The following is a 12,652-nucleotide window of genomic DNA, read 5'->3' on the forward strand; positions in this document are numbered from 1 at the left end:
CAGGTGCCTATAGTCCAAGCTACTCAGGAGGCTGAGAATGGCGTAAACCCGGTAGGAGGAGCTTGCAGTGAGCTGAAATTGCACCACTGCACAGCACTCCAGCCTGTGCGACAGAGCGAGACTTCATCTCAAAAAAAAAAAAAGTTATAAAACAAAATTGGCCTACATATTCAATGTTTTTATATTTTTTAGAAGAATTTTAAAAATAACTTTTTTTAACCTGCACTTATTTTTTTTTCTTTGTCTTCCAGTTGCCTGTCCAGCGGTGCGTGGCCTCTCAAGTTCACGTGATTATTTCTAAGTTGTTCATCTGGCTCCATCTTCTTGATCTGTATTGCCTGAGCATTATCAATAATATAACTCTCTGTGGCAAACATATTTCTCTTGTATCTGGATTTGCCAATGTAAGGGCTTTCATCTGGGGCTTTATCAATTTCAGCATACTAAAAGCAAAATAATAGACTTATGGTTTAATAAGTGACCTCCAAGCAGTCAAACGACATTATTCATTTTATTAGTGGCAAACATATCACAGAATTGCTCAAGTTATATAAATCCTACATGCCTAGAAGCTGAAAGATATATGTTATTCTTTTATCTTCTTCTTAATATACCAAAAAGGAAATTAGAACTAAAAATGGTCTCAAAAGAATTCTTCCTCCTACCACTGAAGAGTGAAAGTTTGGACTGATTGATTAAAGAAACTGCCTACAGTTATGTGACTTTTAGCACTGCTTGATCTCTCAAATTGGAAATATGGGTGTTTTATTTTGGTTTCTTGGCTCATATAAGTAAAATCTCAGTCTTTTTTTTTTTTTCAGATACATGATATGCAGCCATCAGTACAATACATTTTAATAACTGAAGTTTTAAAAATGAAATATATGATATTGGTTAGAATCACTGGGTCTTAGAAGTTTGGCATTTCCTCACTTGCAGTGACATTATGGCATTTGTACCAGTCATGACTGACTAATATTGAGCCCAGTGATTACTGAACACACCATGTAAGGAGATGACTATTCCATGGTACTGAAGCACTTATCCCAGACGTCTGGATTTAAGGGAACTGATCAACCCATACACCTGGGAAAGATAGCTGAGAGTTAGACGACTGCTTTTGGTAATGGATATGGCTATGAGCAAAGATTTTTTACCTCTTTAGGATACTGTTCTAACTCCCTGAGCCAAATAATTCATAGATTCAACCAAAATACAGTTTACTCCTCTCATAACAAGAAAGTGGAATGATATCTGATGAAATCCCTTACATGTCCTCACCACCTGCCCTCCCCCATTCCATCCCATGTGGGCTTTTAACTTTGGGTTACTAAAAAATTAAAATAACTCACCTCTGATGGATAATAATTTAGTGGCTCAAATTTAGCATCAATTTTATAAAAGGCCAATTCCTGTTCCAGCTCATATTGCTTCTGACATGCTCGTGTTAGTTCTATGGTCTTCTGTTTTAGCTATTGGCCAAATTTGATATGAGACAACATACAGGATCAGTAAGTTAGTATAAAGATGTGACGATATGGTTAAGTTCTCATCATAAGTAATAATTATATAGGTTTAAAAACTCCACAGTAAGCTGCACAACACTCAGAACATTTTATCTTACTTCTAAATTATAAAAAATGAAACACAAAATTATCATTCCATAAGAGATCAAGTAAAAGACCTTTGAAGTTTATAAGCTGATTCAGGATATAATGAATAATGATTTTTAAAATCTCTTACGTTTGTTAAACATGAAAATATTTTTGTATCAATTATTTTTGTGTAACTGGACTAATAAATACCTACTTCCTGATTTTCCAATAATTAGCACTAAAGAAATTAATTTCTTTAACTGACTTTCCAACTTTAACAATAGTTTCAAATTATAAGGGAAAATGATAACTGACACTAACTGCAGAGAAATAAAGAGGAATCAGAAAGATGAAAATAAGAGCTTGGTTTGAATTGTCATACTGTTGTTGCTGTAGTATTTGTGGCTAATGGCATCGCAGTTTTAAGTGTTCAGAACATTATTCTTTGTAATAAAGAATAAGGGATGTAATAAAGAATAAGGGATCCAAATATATAATATTCAATTTTAATAAAGTAATTCTACTATAACTTTTTATTCTTAGAAATTTTTGGAGCTTGCAGAAGACAAATGATCCAATCTAATTCTCTGAATTTATAAATACAGAAATTAAGTTTCAGATTGGTGAACTGACTTGTCAAAAGTTACATATTAGATTAGTGTCAGAAACTAAATATTTTATTAACTAACTACTAGTACTAGCTCCTTTCTACTAAACCAAACTTTGAGTTTTTTCACAGATCCACTAAGTGATTTTTGTCTTTTTTTGGCCAGTGTCTGATGGTAGATATCAAAGAAAAAACATGCAGAAAAATTTCATTAATATAAAAATGAAAGCTGAAGAGAATAAAACATAAACAAACACAAACATTTTACATGGCCCAAGAAATCAAAGTCGTGCATGATTTAGCTCACAGTCACCTCCTGATTATCCATCAAAATGGAACTAACAGCCTAGATAACGGGTAACATTTGGCCAAATACTCAATGTGTGCCAGACATTGTGCTAAGCATTTTACATGTGTTATTGCACTGAATCTTTACAACCACCCAATAAGATGATAAAAGCTGCACAGCAAAGTTAAATAACTTGCCCAGTTTCACAGCTGGTAGTGGAAGAGGCAGAATTCAATTCCAAGTCTCCTGATTTCAAATCCAACACTGCCTATTGCTCCACGCTGCCTTCAATGTACTGCTGCAGGGTGTCCAGCACATTACCCACATTGATATTTTCACTGAATGCTCATAACTCTCCAAGTCTCAAGAAAGCAACTCACAATCAACACTGTCAACTAATCTTGGGTTCTCTCCTCAAAACTCATTGGCAATAGTGGCAAACAAAAGGCAAATGTGACTGGAATCATAGAGAATACAACTGGTTTCTGCAGGCAAATAATAATAAATAGGCTGTGCATTTCAAAGTCTTTTGTGTCTTTTGTGCATTTTGTGTCTTTTAAAAGCCCTAGGCTTAGCATATAGTAAGCACTCAATAAATGTCTGTTGAATAAATGCATGAATAAAAGCAAAATAGAAGTCAAATGAACTGGAAAGTAGGCTAGTCGCAGTATTAGCTGTGGATAATCAAGAGTTGACTGCAGGTAACATATTTACCAATCAGAAAAATAATTCTTTCCCCCACATTCAAGTTTGCTCTCCTATATAAACATCCATTTAAAAAAAAATTCATACACACACAACCACATTTCCCAAGAAGACAAGCCAGTTTCAAAACTTAAAATGTAAGCAAGCATATTAATGCAAGTTATCATGCAAACCCTGAAAAACATAGTATGCAGTTCAGGCCTGGAAGAACTACCTTTAAGGAAGAATAAAGAATCAGCAGAAAAGGGCCTGCAAGAAACCAAGACAAGGGCTAAAGAAGCAAATAGATACTGTCACCTGGAGAATTAAACTGTAATAATACAAGTTTCTCTTTACTGAAAACTTACCATAGGAAGACACTGGCTTTTAGTATTGGCATTGTTCTTACATGGACATATTTTATTGCCATTCTGAGTTACAGATTTACTACCTTCCGTTACTTAGCTTGATTCATTTCAAATTGTTTTCACACTCATTGCCTTATTAAATCCTCACAATTCTGTGAGGCTAGCAGGACAGGTAAATAACCCTCATTTTAAATATAACTCAACTGAAGCACAGGAATTAAATAATTTGCAAAAAGACAAAGAGTAAATTTGGTTAATATTTATTGGTGGCAGGACAGGACTACTACGGTTTAAATGGCCACCAGAAGACTTATTTCAATGCTACTTTTCTTTTAGACATTAATCGGCCTAATGCATAAGCAATTACTTTTTTAAACTGGAAAACTTCACATAATTGCAGATGATATTATCATTAGATATTCTGCAAAAGATAATAAAAATGTTTTCAAATGTAAGCTCTTAGAGTAAGACCCAGAATTATTTTAGGCATCTAATAGTCCTTGGGACTAACAGAATAGGCAGAACCAATATGAACTGGTAATTTAAAGAAGAAATACAAAATAGCCAATAAATATATATGCAATACTCAATGCTCCAACAACTATAAAAATTCAAAATTAAAACAAGATTCCATTTTTTTCTACCATATGTACAAATTCAAAATAATAATATCCACTTGGAAATTGGATACTTTCTTCCCTGCTGTGGAAATGTAAGTTGGTTAGAAGTTTTTGAAGTGTGCATTAACATTTATCAAAATTTTAAATGCAAATTACATGGTAATTCCACTTCTAGTGGTTTATGCTAAAGAAATACTAGTATGAGTGCATAAGGTATATATAGACACACACACACACAGATTTTCTCTGTAGTACTGTCTCTAATAGCAAAAAATGTGAAAGCAACCTAAATATCCATCAGTAGGAATAGGCTAACTAAATTATGAAGAATACGTTTAATGGAACACAACACAGACTTTAAAAAGAGTGAGAAAGCTTTATATATGCAGGTACATATATTTTTTAACTTGGAGAGCTGTCCATGTATGCTGTTTTGTGAAAGTTAAGATGCTGAATAATAATATACAGTCGACTTTCCATATCTGTGAGTTCTGCATCTGTGTATTCAACCAACCACAAATTAAAAATATTTTTTAAAAGGATAGTTGCATCTGTATTGAACATGCATAGATATTTTTTCTTATTATTTCCTAAACAATATATTTATATAGCATTTACAATGTCTTAGGTATTATAAATAATCTAGCAATGATTTTAAAGTATACTAGAGGATGTATGAAGGTTACTTGCAAATACTACACCATTTTACATAAAGGACTTGAGCATCCGTGGATTCTGGTATCCATGGGGGTGTCCTGGAACCAATCCCCCACAGATACAGAGGAATGACTGTATACAGTAACATTCCTTTTTTTTAATTACAAAAATATTCAAAGGTATAATATGCATAATTATGTATACATTATGTAATTACATGTATACTGTATAAGAAGCATGGAAAACAAAATATTAATATCTGGGGAATGGGGTAGGGAAGAGTGGACTTTCATTTCTGCTAAATACAGTTATGTTGTCTAAATTTGTTACAATGAACATACATTAATTTTGTATATAAATGTGTTTTTACTTTATTTTTATTTTTGTAGAGACAGGGTCTCATTATGTTGCCCAGGCTGATGTTGAATTCCTGACTTCAAGTGATCCTCCCGCCTCAGCCTCCCAAAGTGTTGGGATTAAAGGCATGAGACTGGCATAAACATGTTTTTAAATGGTTAATGATAAAAATAACAATGACATAGAGAAGAGCACAGTCTGACTTCTAACAAAAATAGGTATAGAAAAAAAAGCAAAAACTTCTGACAGTTTACAAAACATTTATTCACAGCACAAACATATCAATAACATTATAAATAAGCAAAAGAGAAAACTAGGCAACTACAGTTCATAGTTTTGGGATAGTGGAAAGTCTTAAGGTCTGACATTTTGCCAAGGTTTTCAATGGGCTGACTAACGTGCACCAGGGAATCAGCATAAAGATATTATAAAGTTATTTTATCTTAGTAATAAAAGATGGATTCCATGTCCAAAAAGACTTATAACTCACGAAAATCTGGATAATTTTGCCAGATTGCCTTCTAAATGTTTTTGCCAATGAACAGCCTCACCTACAATGTTGTGTTTAAAAATTACAAATGTCTAGGAGTACATAATGCAGCCCAAGATCCCATCAGTCTTTTGGGAAGCCATATCATCCAGTACACCGTCAACTGCAATTCATAAGCCTTTCACACATATTTCTGTTAAACCACGTCTTCCCCATTATATGGTCAGGAAGTTGTATTTTTAGACCCAAGGGCAAAGAATTATCTGTCTTAAGAGAATACAGCCAAAGCAATGTAACATATGAACTTACCAATTCATTTTTTGTGTTTAAGTCACTCTTGAGTTCCTCACAGCTCTGTTTCTGTAACATGGCCTCCTCTTTCAATGATTTGTTCAATTTATCTTGATTTTTAATTTCCTCAAGAAACTTTGTTTGTTTGCTCTTAAGCTCTTCAGTTTCTATCATCTTTTTTTCTAGGTCTCTTTCCAGTCTTTCCACTTCTTCTGTCAATGAAAATTTAATAGCTTATTTATCATTATATTTCCTATTTTTAAAAAGATAAGAATATTTCTCAAAACAATAGCAAAAAAAGGCTAAAAATATCATAAACACAATTCTACTTTTAAAATTAGCCACCACGGTTTTGGAAAAAAGGCTATCCTGATCTTGAAATTGATTTATATTAAGAGGCAAGAAGACATCATTTTGATGACATTTTTAAAAGATTAATACTTTACTTCCAAGTATTTAATCCAATTAGTGTGCTGATAAATGAGTTTTTTTCTAGGTGACCTTTGAAAAACATGCAATATTTGATCTGACATTAGTAATTACATTTAAAAGGATGCTGCAAACATATTTGCAAAATTTTGTATTATCTTAAAATTATTCAATGGCTTTCTGTTACTCTTAGGATAAGATCCAACAGGCTTGCAAAAAGGTGATAAAGCTCTTCATAATTTAGACTCAACCTCCCTCTTCTGCCTCATCTTCAAGCATACTCTACTGCAGCTTTCTTAAAGTGATCCCATTTCTTCAGATTTTTGATGCCTCTTCTCACCTATAGGCTTTTATTCACACACTTTCCCTAGAACTGTCTTCCTCTACCTCCTACTGAGCTATTTTGCATCCTCCAGGTCTTAAGTTTTAAAAAAAATATATTGAGAAGCCTGCCCAGGCCCTATCCTGTCGCCAGGTTAGATGATTCTGAAGTATGCTCCCACGCTACCCTGAAATTCTGCTTGGCCCTTGTCACACAGGGAGTTGTAAAATGTGATCAAATAGCTTAGCTGTCTGCCTTCCCCCACTAAAGTGTCACAAAAGCAGAAATTACATCTATCTGGCTCACCTAGACTAGATCCTAAGAGCCTAGCACATTAAAGTCTCCTAATTAATATCTGAAGGCATGAAGAAACCATAAGTAGTCTAACCATTTCCCCCAAAAGTTATCTAGATGACTTTCCTTTGCATTATTAATATTTTTAATGATTCCAAAACATAAACTTCAGAATAACAAATGTTGAGTTAGGGAGATTCCAAACTAATAAAAACTTGCCACATTTGTCCAGTATTGGATCAAATCATATGAAATTGCCAGGTTTGCAGATCAAAACAGACTAACACTAATTTCAAATGAACATACAGGCTCATTTCCCAACACTCTAAATTGGCTATTTCATACCTTCCTCTTTTTTTTTTTTTTTTTTGAGACAGAGTCTTGCTCTGTTGCCCAGGCTGGAGTGCAGTGGCATGAACTCTGCTCACTACAAGCTCTGCCTCCTGGGTTCACGCCATTCTCCTGCCTCAGCCTCCTGAGTAGCTGGGACTACAGGCGCCTGCCACACGCTCGGCTAATTTTTTGTACTTTTAGTAGAGATGGGGTTTCACCATGTTAGCCAGGATGGTCTCGATCTCCTGACCTCGTGATCCACCCGCCTTGGCCTCCCAAATTGCTGGGATTACAGGCGTCAGCCACCGCGCCCAGCTCATACCTTCCTCTTTCTTCTCAAACTTCCCATGCACCTTCTTCTATTTTCTCTCTCACCTGATGATCTCACATTTAATTAAGAAAATGACCCCATCAATAAGAACTCCCTATTTTCCCACCACCACAGCAACAAAACTACCCACACCTGCACATATCTTCGCTCCTTTCTGAAGGAGAAAGTGTCACTCCTACCAAAGGGATGATTTTTTCCTTTTTTTCTCTAATCTCATTCTTTTGTCTTCTCAAGAACCAAAAGAATTGAGCCATGTCTTGTTTCTCCACTCTGCTTTCAGCTTTTTTTTTTTTTTTTTAGACAGAGTCTCGCTCTGTCGTCCAGGCTGAAGTGCAGTGGCACGACATCAGCTCACAGCAGCCTCTGTCTGCCAGGCTCAAGTGATTCTCCTCTCTCAGCCTCCCAAGTAGCTGAGATTACAGGTGCCCGTCACCACATCCAGCTAATTTTTGTATTTTTAATAGAGACGGGGTTTTGCTATGTTAGCCAGGCTGGTCTCGAACTCCTGACCTCAAGTGATCCACCTGCCTTGGCTTTCCAAAGTGCTGGGATTACAGGTGTAAATCGGTACACCTGGCCTCCACTCCGCTTTTGAATATTCTGTTCATTTGGTTTTTTGTTTTCTGGCTTTGAGGTTTACTGCATTTGTTGTTTCTGCCCATTTCCTGGTCTGGAAGCCACTGGTGAATTTTTTATTTTTTATTTTTGATCTTTTAAAAAAATTATTTATTAAGTACTAGAAGAGACATTGTGGGAGAAAATTTCAAATCTCCAGCCAAATGTCTCCCTCCTATTCATTCTCCAATCCATTATAATCTAGCATCTGTTCCCACCATTTCTTTTTTTTTTTTTTTAACATGGAATGTTAGAAATTTCTTTATTATGACTTATTCTTATTAAGCGCCAGCTTAATGCTGCAGAAAACTTCAAATCACCCTTGATAACCCACTTTCTTGTCTCCCACCCAAATTACTGATCAAGAGTTTTTCAAGTAAAGACATGCTCTTCTCTCTTCTGTATAAAACTTTACGAAATAAAGGCAAAAGATTGTGTACATCTCACTGGAAAATGCTGCCCAGGGCTCTGGAGACGGTGGCTGCCCGGGTTCCCTTCACTGTCCAGGTCCTGAAAGACTCTTGTTCATGAACTGTCTCTTCACAAAGCAAATCCACCACTTGCTAGGTTTATCATTCCGAGGGTCAAAAACTTTCTCACAAAGTCTCAGTCCAGTCTCTTGCCTTAGCTGTTGTAAATAGGCTCTCATCACTTCATCTTCCTGTTTGTTTGCAGGTTTGGCATAAATTGCGTTAAGTGGAAAACCAGGCTCTCCAGGAATGGGAAAATTAGTGATTCCCAATGTATACATTTATTTCTCACCTTGGCTTTTGGAATTGCACTTTTGGAGTTTCTTCAGACATTCAGAAATATAGAGAGTTATATATACCAAGGTCCTATCAGCTTCATTCTTAATTTCATAGTTTTTGAAGAAGACATTGGCCTTGAAGTAATAGATGGCTTCATCCACAATATCTGTATCTTTTGTCTCTCTGGGTGCAGGTCCTTTGAATTGACTTCTGATAGGTAACAGTGCCATGTTTCCGATGAGTTTGGTGTCAGGATCCATGAGAGAAGAGTGGTAAGCCGGCATCTTGGCAGCACCCGGATTCCAACCCAGAGGAGCAGAATCTCTGTTCCCACCATTTCTTAACTACTCCTGTCAAGATCATTATCATCTGTTGCCAATCTAAAGCACTTCTCTGCTTATCTCACTTAATATCTCAGCAACATTCAACAGAGTTGACCACTTCCTCTCTTGAAAGCTTCTCTGGGCTATTTCCCACTATTTCCTGGTTTTCTTCTACCTTGCTGGCCTCTCTTTCTCAGCTTCCTTAGCAACTACTTTTCTTCTTTCTCCCAGCCACTGCCTGAGTAAGCTGATTTCCATGGAATTTAACGTCATTTTTATGCTGATGTGACTCAGCATAAAATTTGTATGGCTAGTCCAGATCTCTTTAAACTCCAGACTCACATTTCTGACTCTTTATTTGACACCTCCACTTAGCTGTCTCACAGACATTTCAAATTGAATATGTCCTAAACAAACCTCTGAATTCTCCATTTTTATAAATGATATCTCCATCTAGCTACTTACTTGAACCAAAAGCCTGGGGATTATCCAATCCATTAGAAAACGCTGCTACTTCTACCTTCAAAACTGATCCATCTATCTTTCATTTCCACATCCAACATGTTAAGTACAGGCCATCAACGTTTCTAACCTGAATCACTCCTATCCAAGTGTTAACCAGGGCTGACTCTGCTTAGCTTTCAAGATCTTGTGACTGCATTCAGATGGTATGGCATAGACTCCAGCCTAGATTACTACACTAGCCTCCTAATAGGTCCCTTCATCTCCATTTTCCCTTCTCCAAATCATTCTACTATGTATCAAAAATGATGTCCTATCCCTGCTTAAAAATTGTCAGTGACAGCTGGGCACGGTGGCTTATGCCTGTAATCCCAGCACTTTGGCAGGCCGAAGTGGGTGGATCACCTGAGGTTGGGAGTTCGAGACCAGCCTGACCCTGTCAGAGAAACCAGAGAAACCCCATCTCTACTAAAAATTAAAAATTAGCCTGGCGTGGTGGTGTGTGCCTGTAATCCCAGCTACTTGGGAGGCTGAGGCAGGAGAAACGTTTGAACTTGGGAGGTGGAGGTTGCAGTGAGCTGAGATTGCACCATTGCACTCCAGCCTGGGCAACAAGAATGAAACTGTGTCTCAAAAAAAAAAATTGTCAATGGCTTTCCACTGCAGCTGAAATAAAATACAAATTCCAAGGCCCTGTGCCGCCTCACACCTACCTATATCTACACACTTTTTATTGAGCTGTCCTCCAGTCTATCTGATTTTCTTTCACTTCCTTAAACTCACAGGGTCTTTTGAACTAAAGAACAAGCTGCTCCCTCCCCTTAATGCCATTCTTCACGCGGCTAACCCTCTCTTCTCTTTGCTTTCAGGTTAAATGTCACTCCCTCAGAAAGCCATTCCTCTATGCCACAAAGAGGGCTCCCCTCTGTTACTTTATGTGATTTATTTGCTTTTTGTCTGTCTTCTCTGCCAAAACATAAGCTGCATGGATGTCAGCACCATATGTCTTGCTCCCCATTGTATTCTTAGTGCCAAATACAATGCCTGGTTCACAGTATACATTCAGTAAATATTTGTTGAATCGATTTATGCTGCCATTTCCTGTGTACATTTTAATAGCATTATAAAGTTCATAATACATATTTCTAGATAACTTCTGAAACTAAATTCCTCCCTCACCGAAATTTATTATTTTTTTAAGTTTAATCTTACCTAAACTGAATCTCTCAAAAGCCTCCTGTCTATCCTGAGTGGTTACTGGCTGACCTTCCAAACTTTCCAGTGAACGGAGGTGGAAAATGGTAAACTGGAGGTAATGAGGAAGGGTCACAACTGGATTTTCAACTAGGATCAGAGAAATCAAATCTTGAAGCGGTTTCAACTTGCTTATATCTTGGAGCTGAAATGATATAACATTAGTATTGGTATAATGTAATTTAAAAATCATAGCATACCTAAAGGAAGTTACAAATCAACTAAATTTAACATGGCAAGGAATCTACTCATGAAACCAATTACCCAAAAGTAGTGGTAATACTTTTGGGTATTTCCAGTATGGAAAGGGAGTATATGAGTATTTATGGTATATTTGGGCAGTATTAGGCATTTTTCCATACACTGTTTCATTTATGACTCCTCACAACAACCTATCATGTAAGTATCATCTTAATTTTACAGATGAAGAAACTCAGGATCAAAGAAGTTAGGTGACTTGCCCAGAGTTCAAAGCCTGTAAGTGAATGAAACAGGATTTGAATTCAAGTTTGTGTAACTCTCAACTTTGTCTTTTCATTATACTGATTCAACAAATCAAAAAAATGAATGGTTATAAAAAATATTTTGGCAAATCTTCAGATAACTGTGCTATAATTGATAGTTTATTCAGATAGTTTATTCTCAACCTAAAAATGTTGAGAAACAGTGCTCCAAATAGCTAGTACAAATAAATCTTCTCTCCCAAGTGAATGTGCAGCACTCTTCATAATGCCAATGTCAAATATCAACGGGGTGAGGACAGCATACAAAATTAGAAATAAATATTTATTGATTTTCCTATTGCATAGCTGACACTAAGTTGACACTATCTAAGGATCAACTACTTCAGGAATATTTATGGCAAATTTTAGATCTATGGCTACCTCTTCCCATCATCCCATAGCGTCAACAGCTCCAAGGTGATGCTGTACAACGTGGGTTTGGGCTTGGGCTCTGACGCTCCTGGACTGTCACAGGATAAAATCAGAAAGCATAGGTATTGTTAACAACACGGCATTAAATGAATATTGCTTCTTCTTATTGGCCTCCACTGGTGAAGGCTTAAAGAATATAGCTTTAGACTTATTTAGTGTTTTAAAGTTTTTTTTAAAGCATTTTTCACATCTATCATTTCATCCGAGCCCCCATAATACCCCTGTAAAGGAGGCAGTATAGGGATTATTTTCCCCAAACAGTGAGTTTTAGAGGGATTAAAGAATTCTCCAAGGTCATGGAAGGCAATTCTATAGAGACTCATCTTTGAAGTCACATTTTTCATTTTCTATTCTACAACTGATGTTCTTTAAATTATAGCACAGTTTTCCCAATTTTAATACAAATTTAAATAAATTAACATTTTTACTAAGCAAATGCTTATTAAATACCTAGCTGTGAATAAATACCATAAGAAAATCATAAACTATACTCCAGAGAAAAATATACAACATTATCTAAATATGTAAATCATGATAACAAAGTTGCTCTATATTGAAAAGCTAGTGATCAACCTCTTGTAACACCTAACATCATAATCAAAATAAACTGGTAAATTTGAAATTAAAAGTTAATACTGTCAAAAAAA

At 36.0% G+C, this 12,652-nt stretch overlaps 1 protein-coding gene and 1 pseudogene across 2 annotated transcripts in view; both read right to left on the reverse strand.

Annotated features, from left to right (window-relative positions):
- CNTRL (centriolin) overlaps positions 1-12,652 on the reverse strand; it is a 96,026-nt gene that overhangs the window by 64,438 nt on the left and 18,936 nt on the right. Inside the window, exons 7-10 of the mRNA XM_025358788.1 lie at positions 11,029-11,215; positions 5,977-6,170; positions 1,353-1,472; positions 221-443 (exon numbers count right to left, since the gene is read on the reverse strand). Coding sequence (XP_025214573.1) covers positions 221-443; positions 1,353-1,472; positions 5,977-6,170; positions 11,029-11,215 — 724 coding nt within the window. The remainder of the gene's footprint in view (positions 1-220; positions 444-1,352; positions 1,473-5,976; positions 6,171-11,028; positions 11,216-12,652) is intronic.
- LOC112607646 lies at positions 8,526-9,348 on the reverse strand (annotated as a pseudogene). The gene has a single exon (XR_003115892.1). The product of XR_003115892.1 is annotated as an actin-related protein 2/3 complex subunit 3 pseudogene (transcript).

The sequence above is a fragment of the Theropithecus gelada genome, chromosome 15 (genome assembly GCF_003255815.1).
Source record: "Theropithecus gelada isolate Dixy chromosome 15, Tgel_1.0, whole genome shotgun sequence".
In the NCBI taxonomy this organism is placed as follows: Eukaryota; Metazoa; Chordata; class Mammalia; order Primates; family Cercopithecidae; genus Theropithecus; species Theropithecus gelada.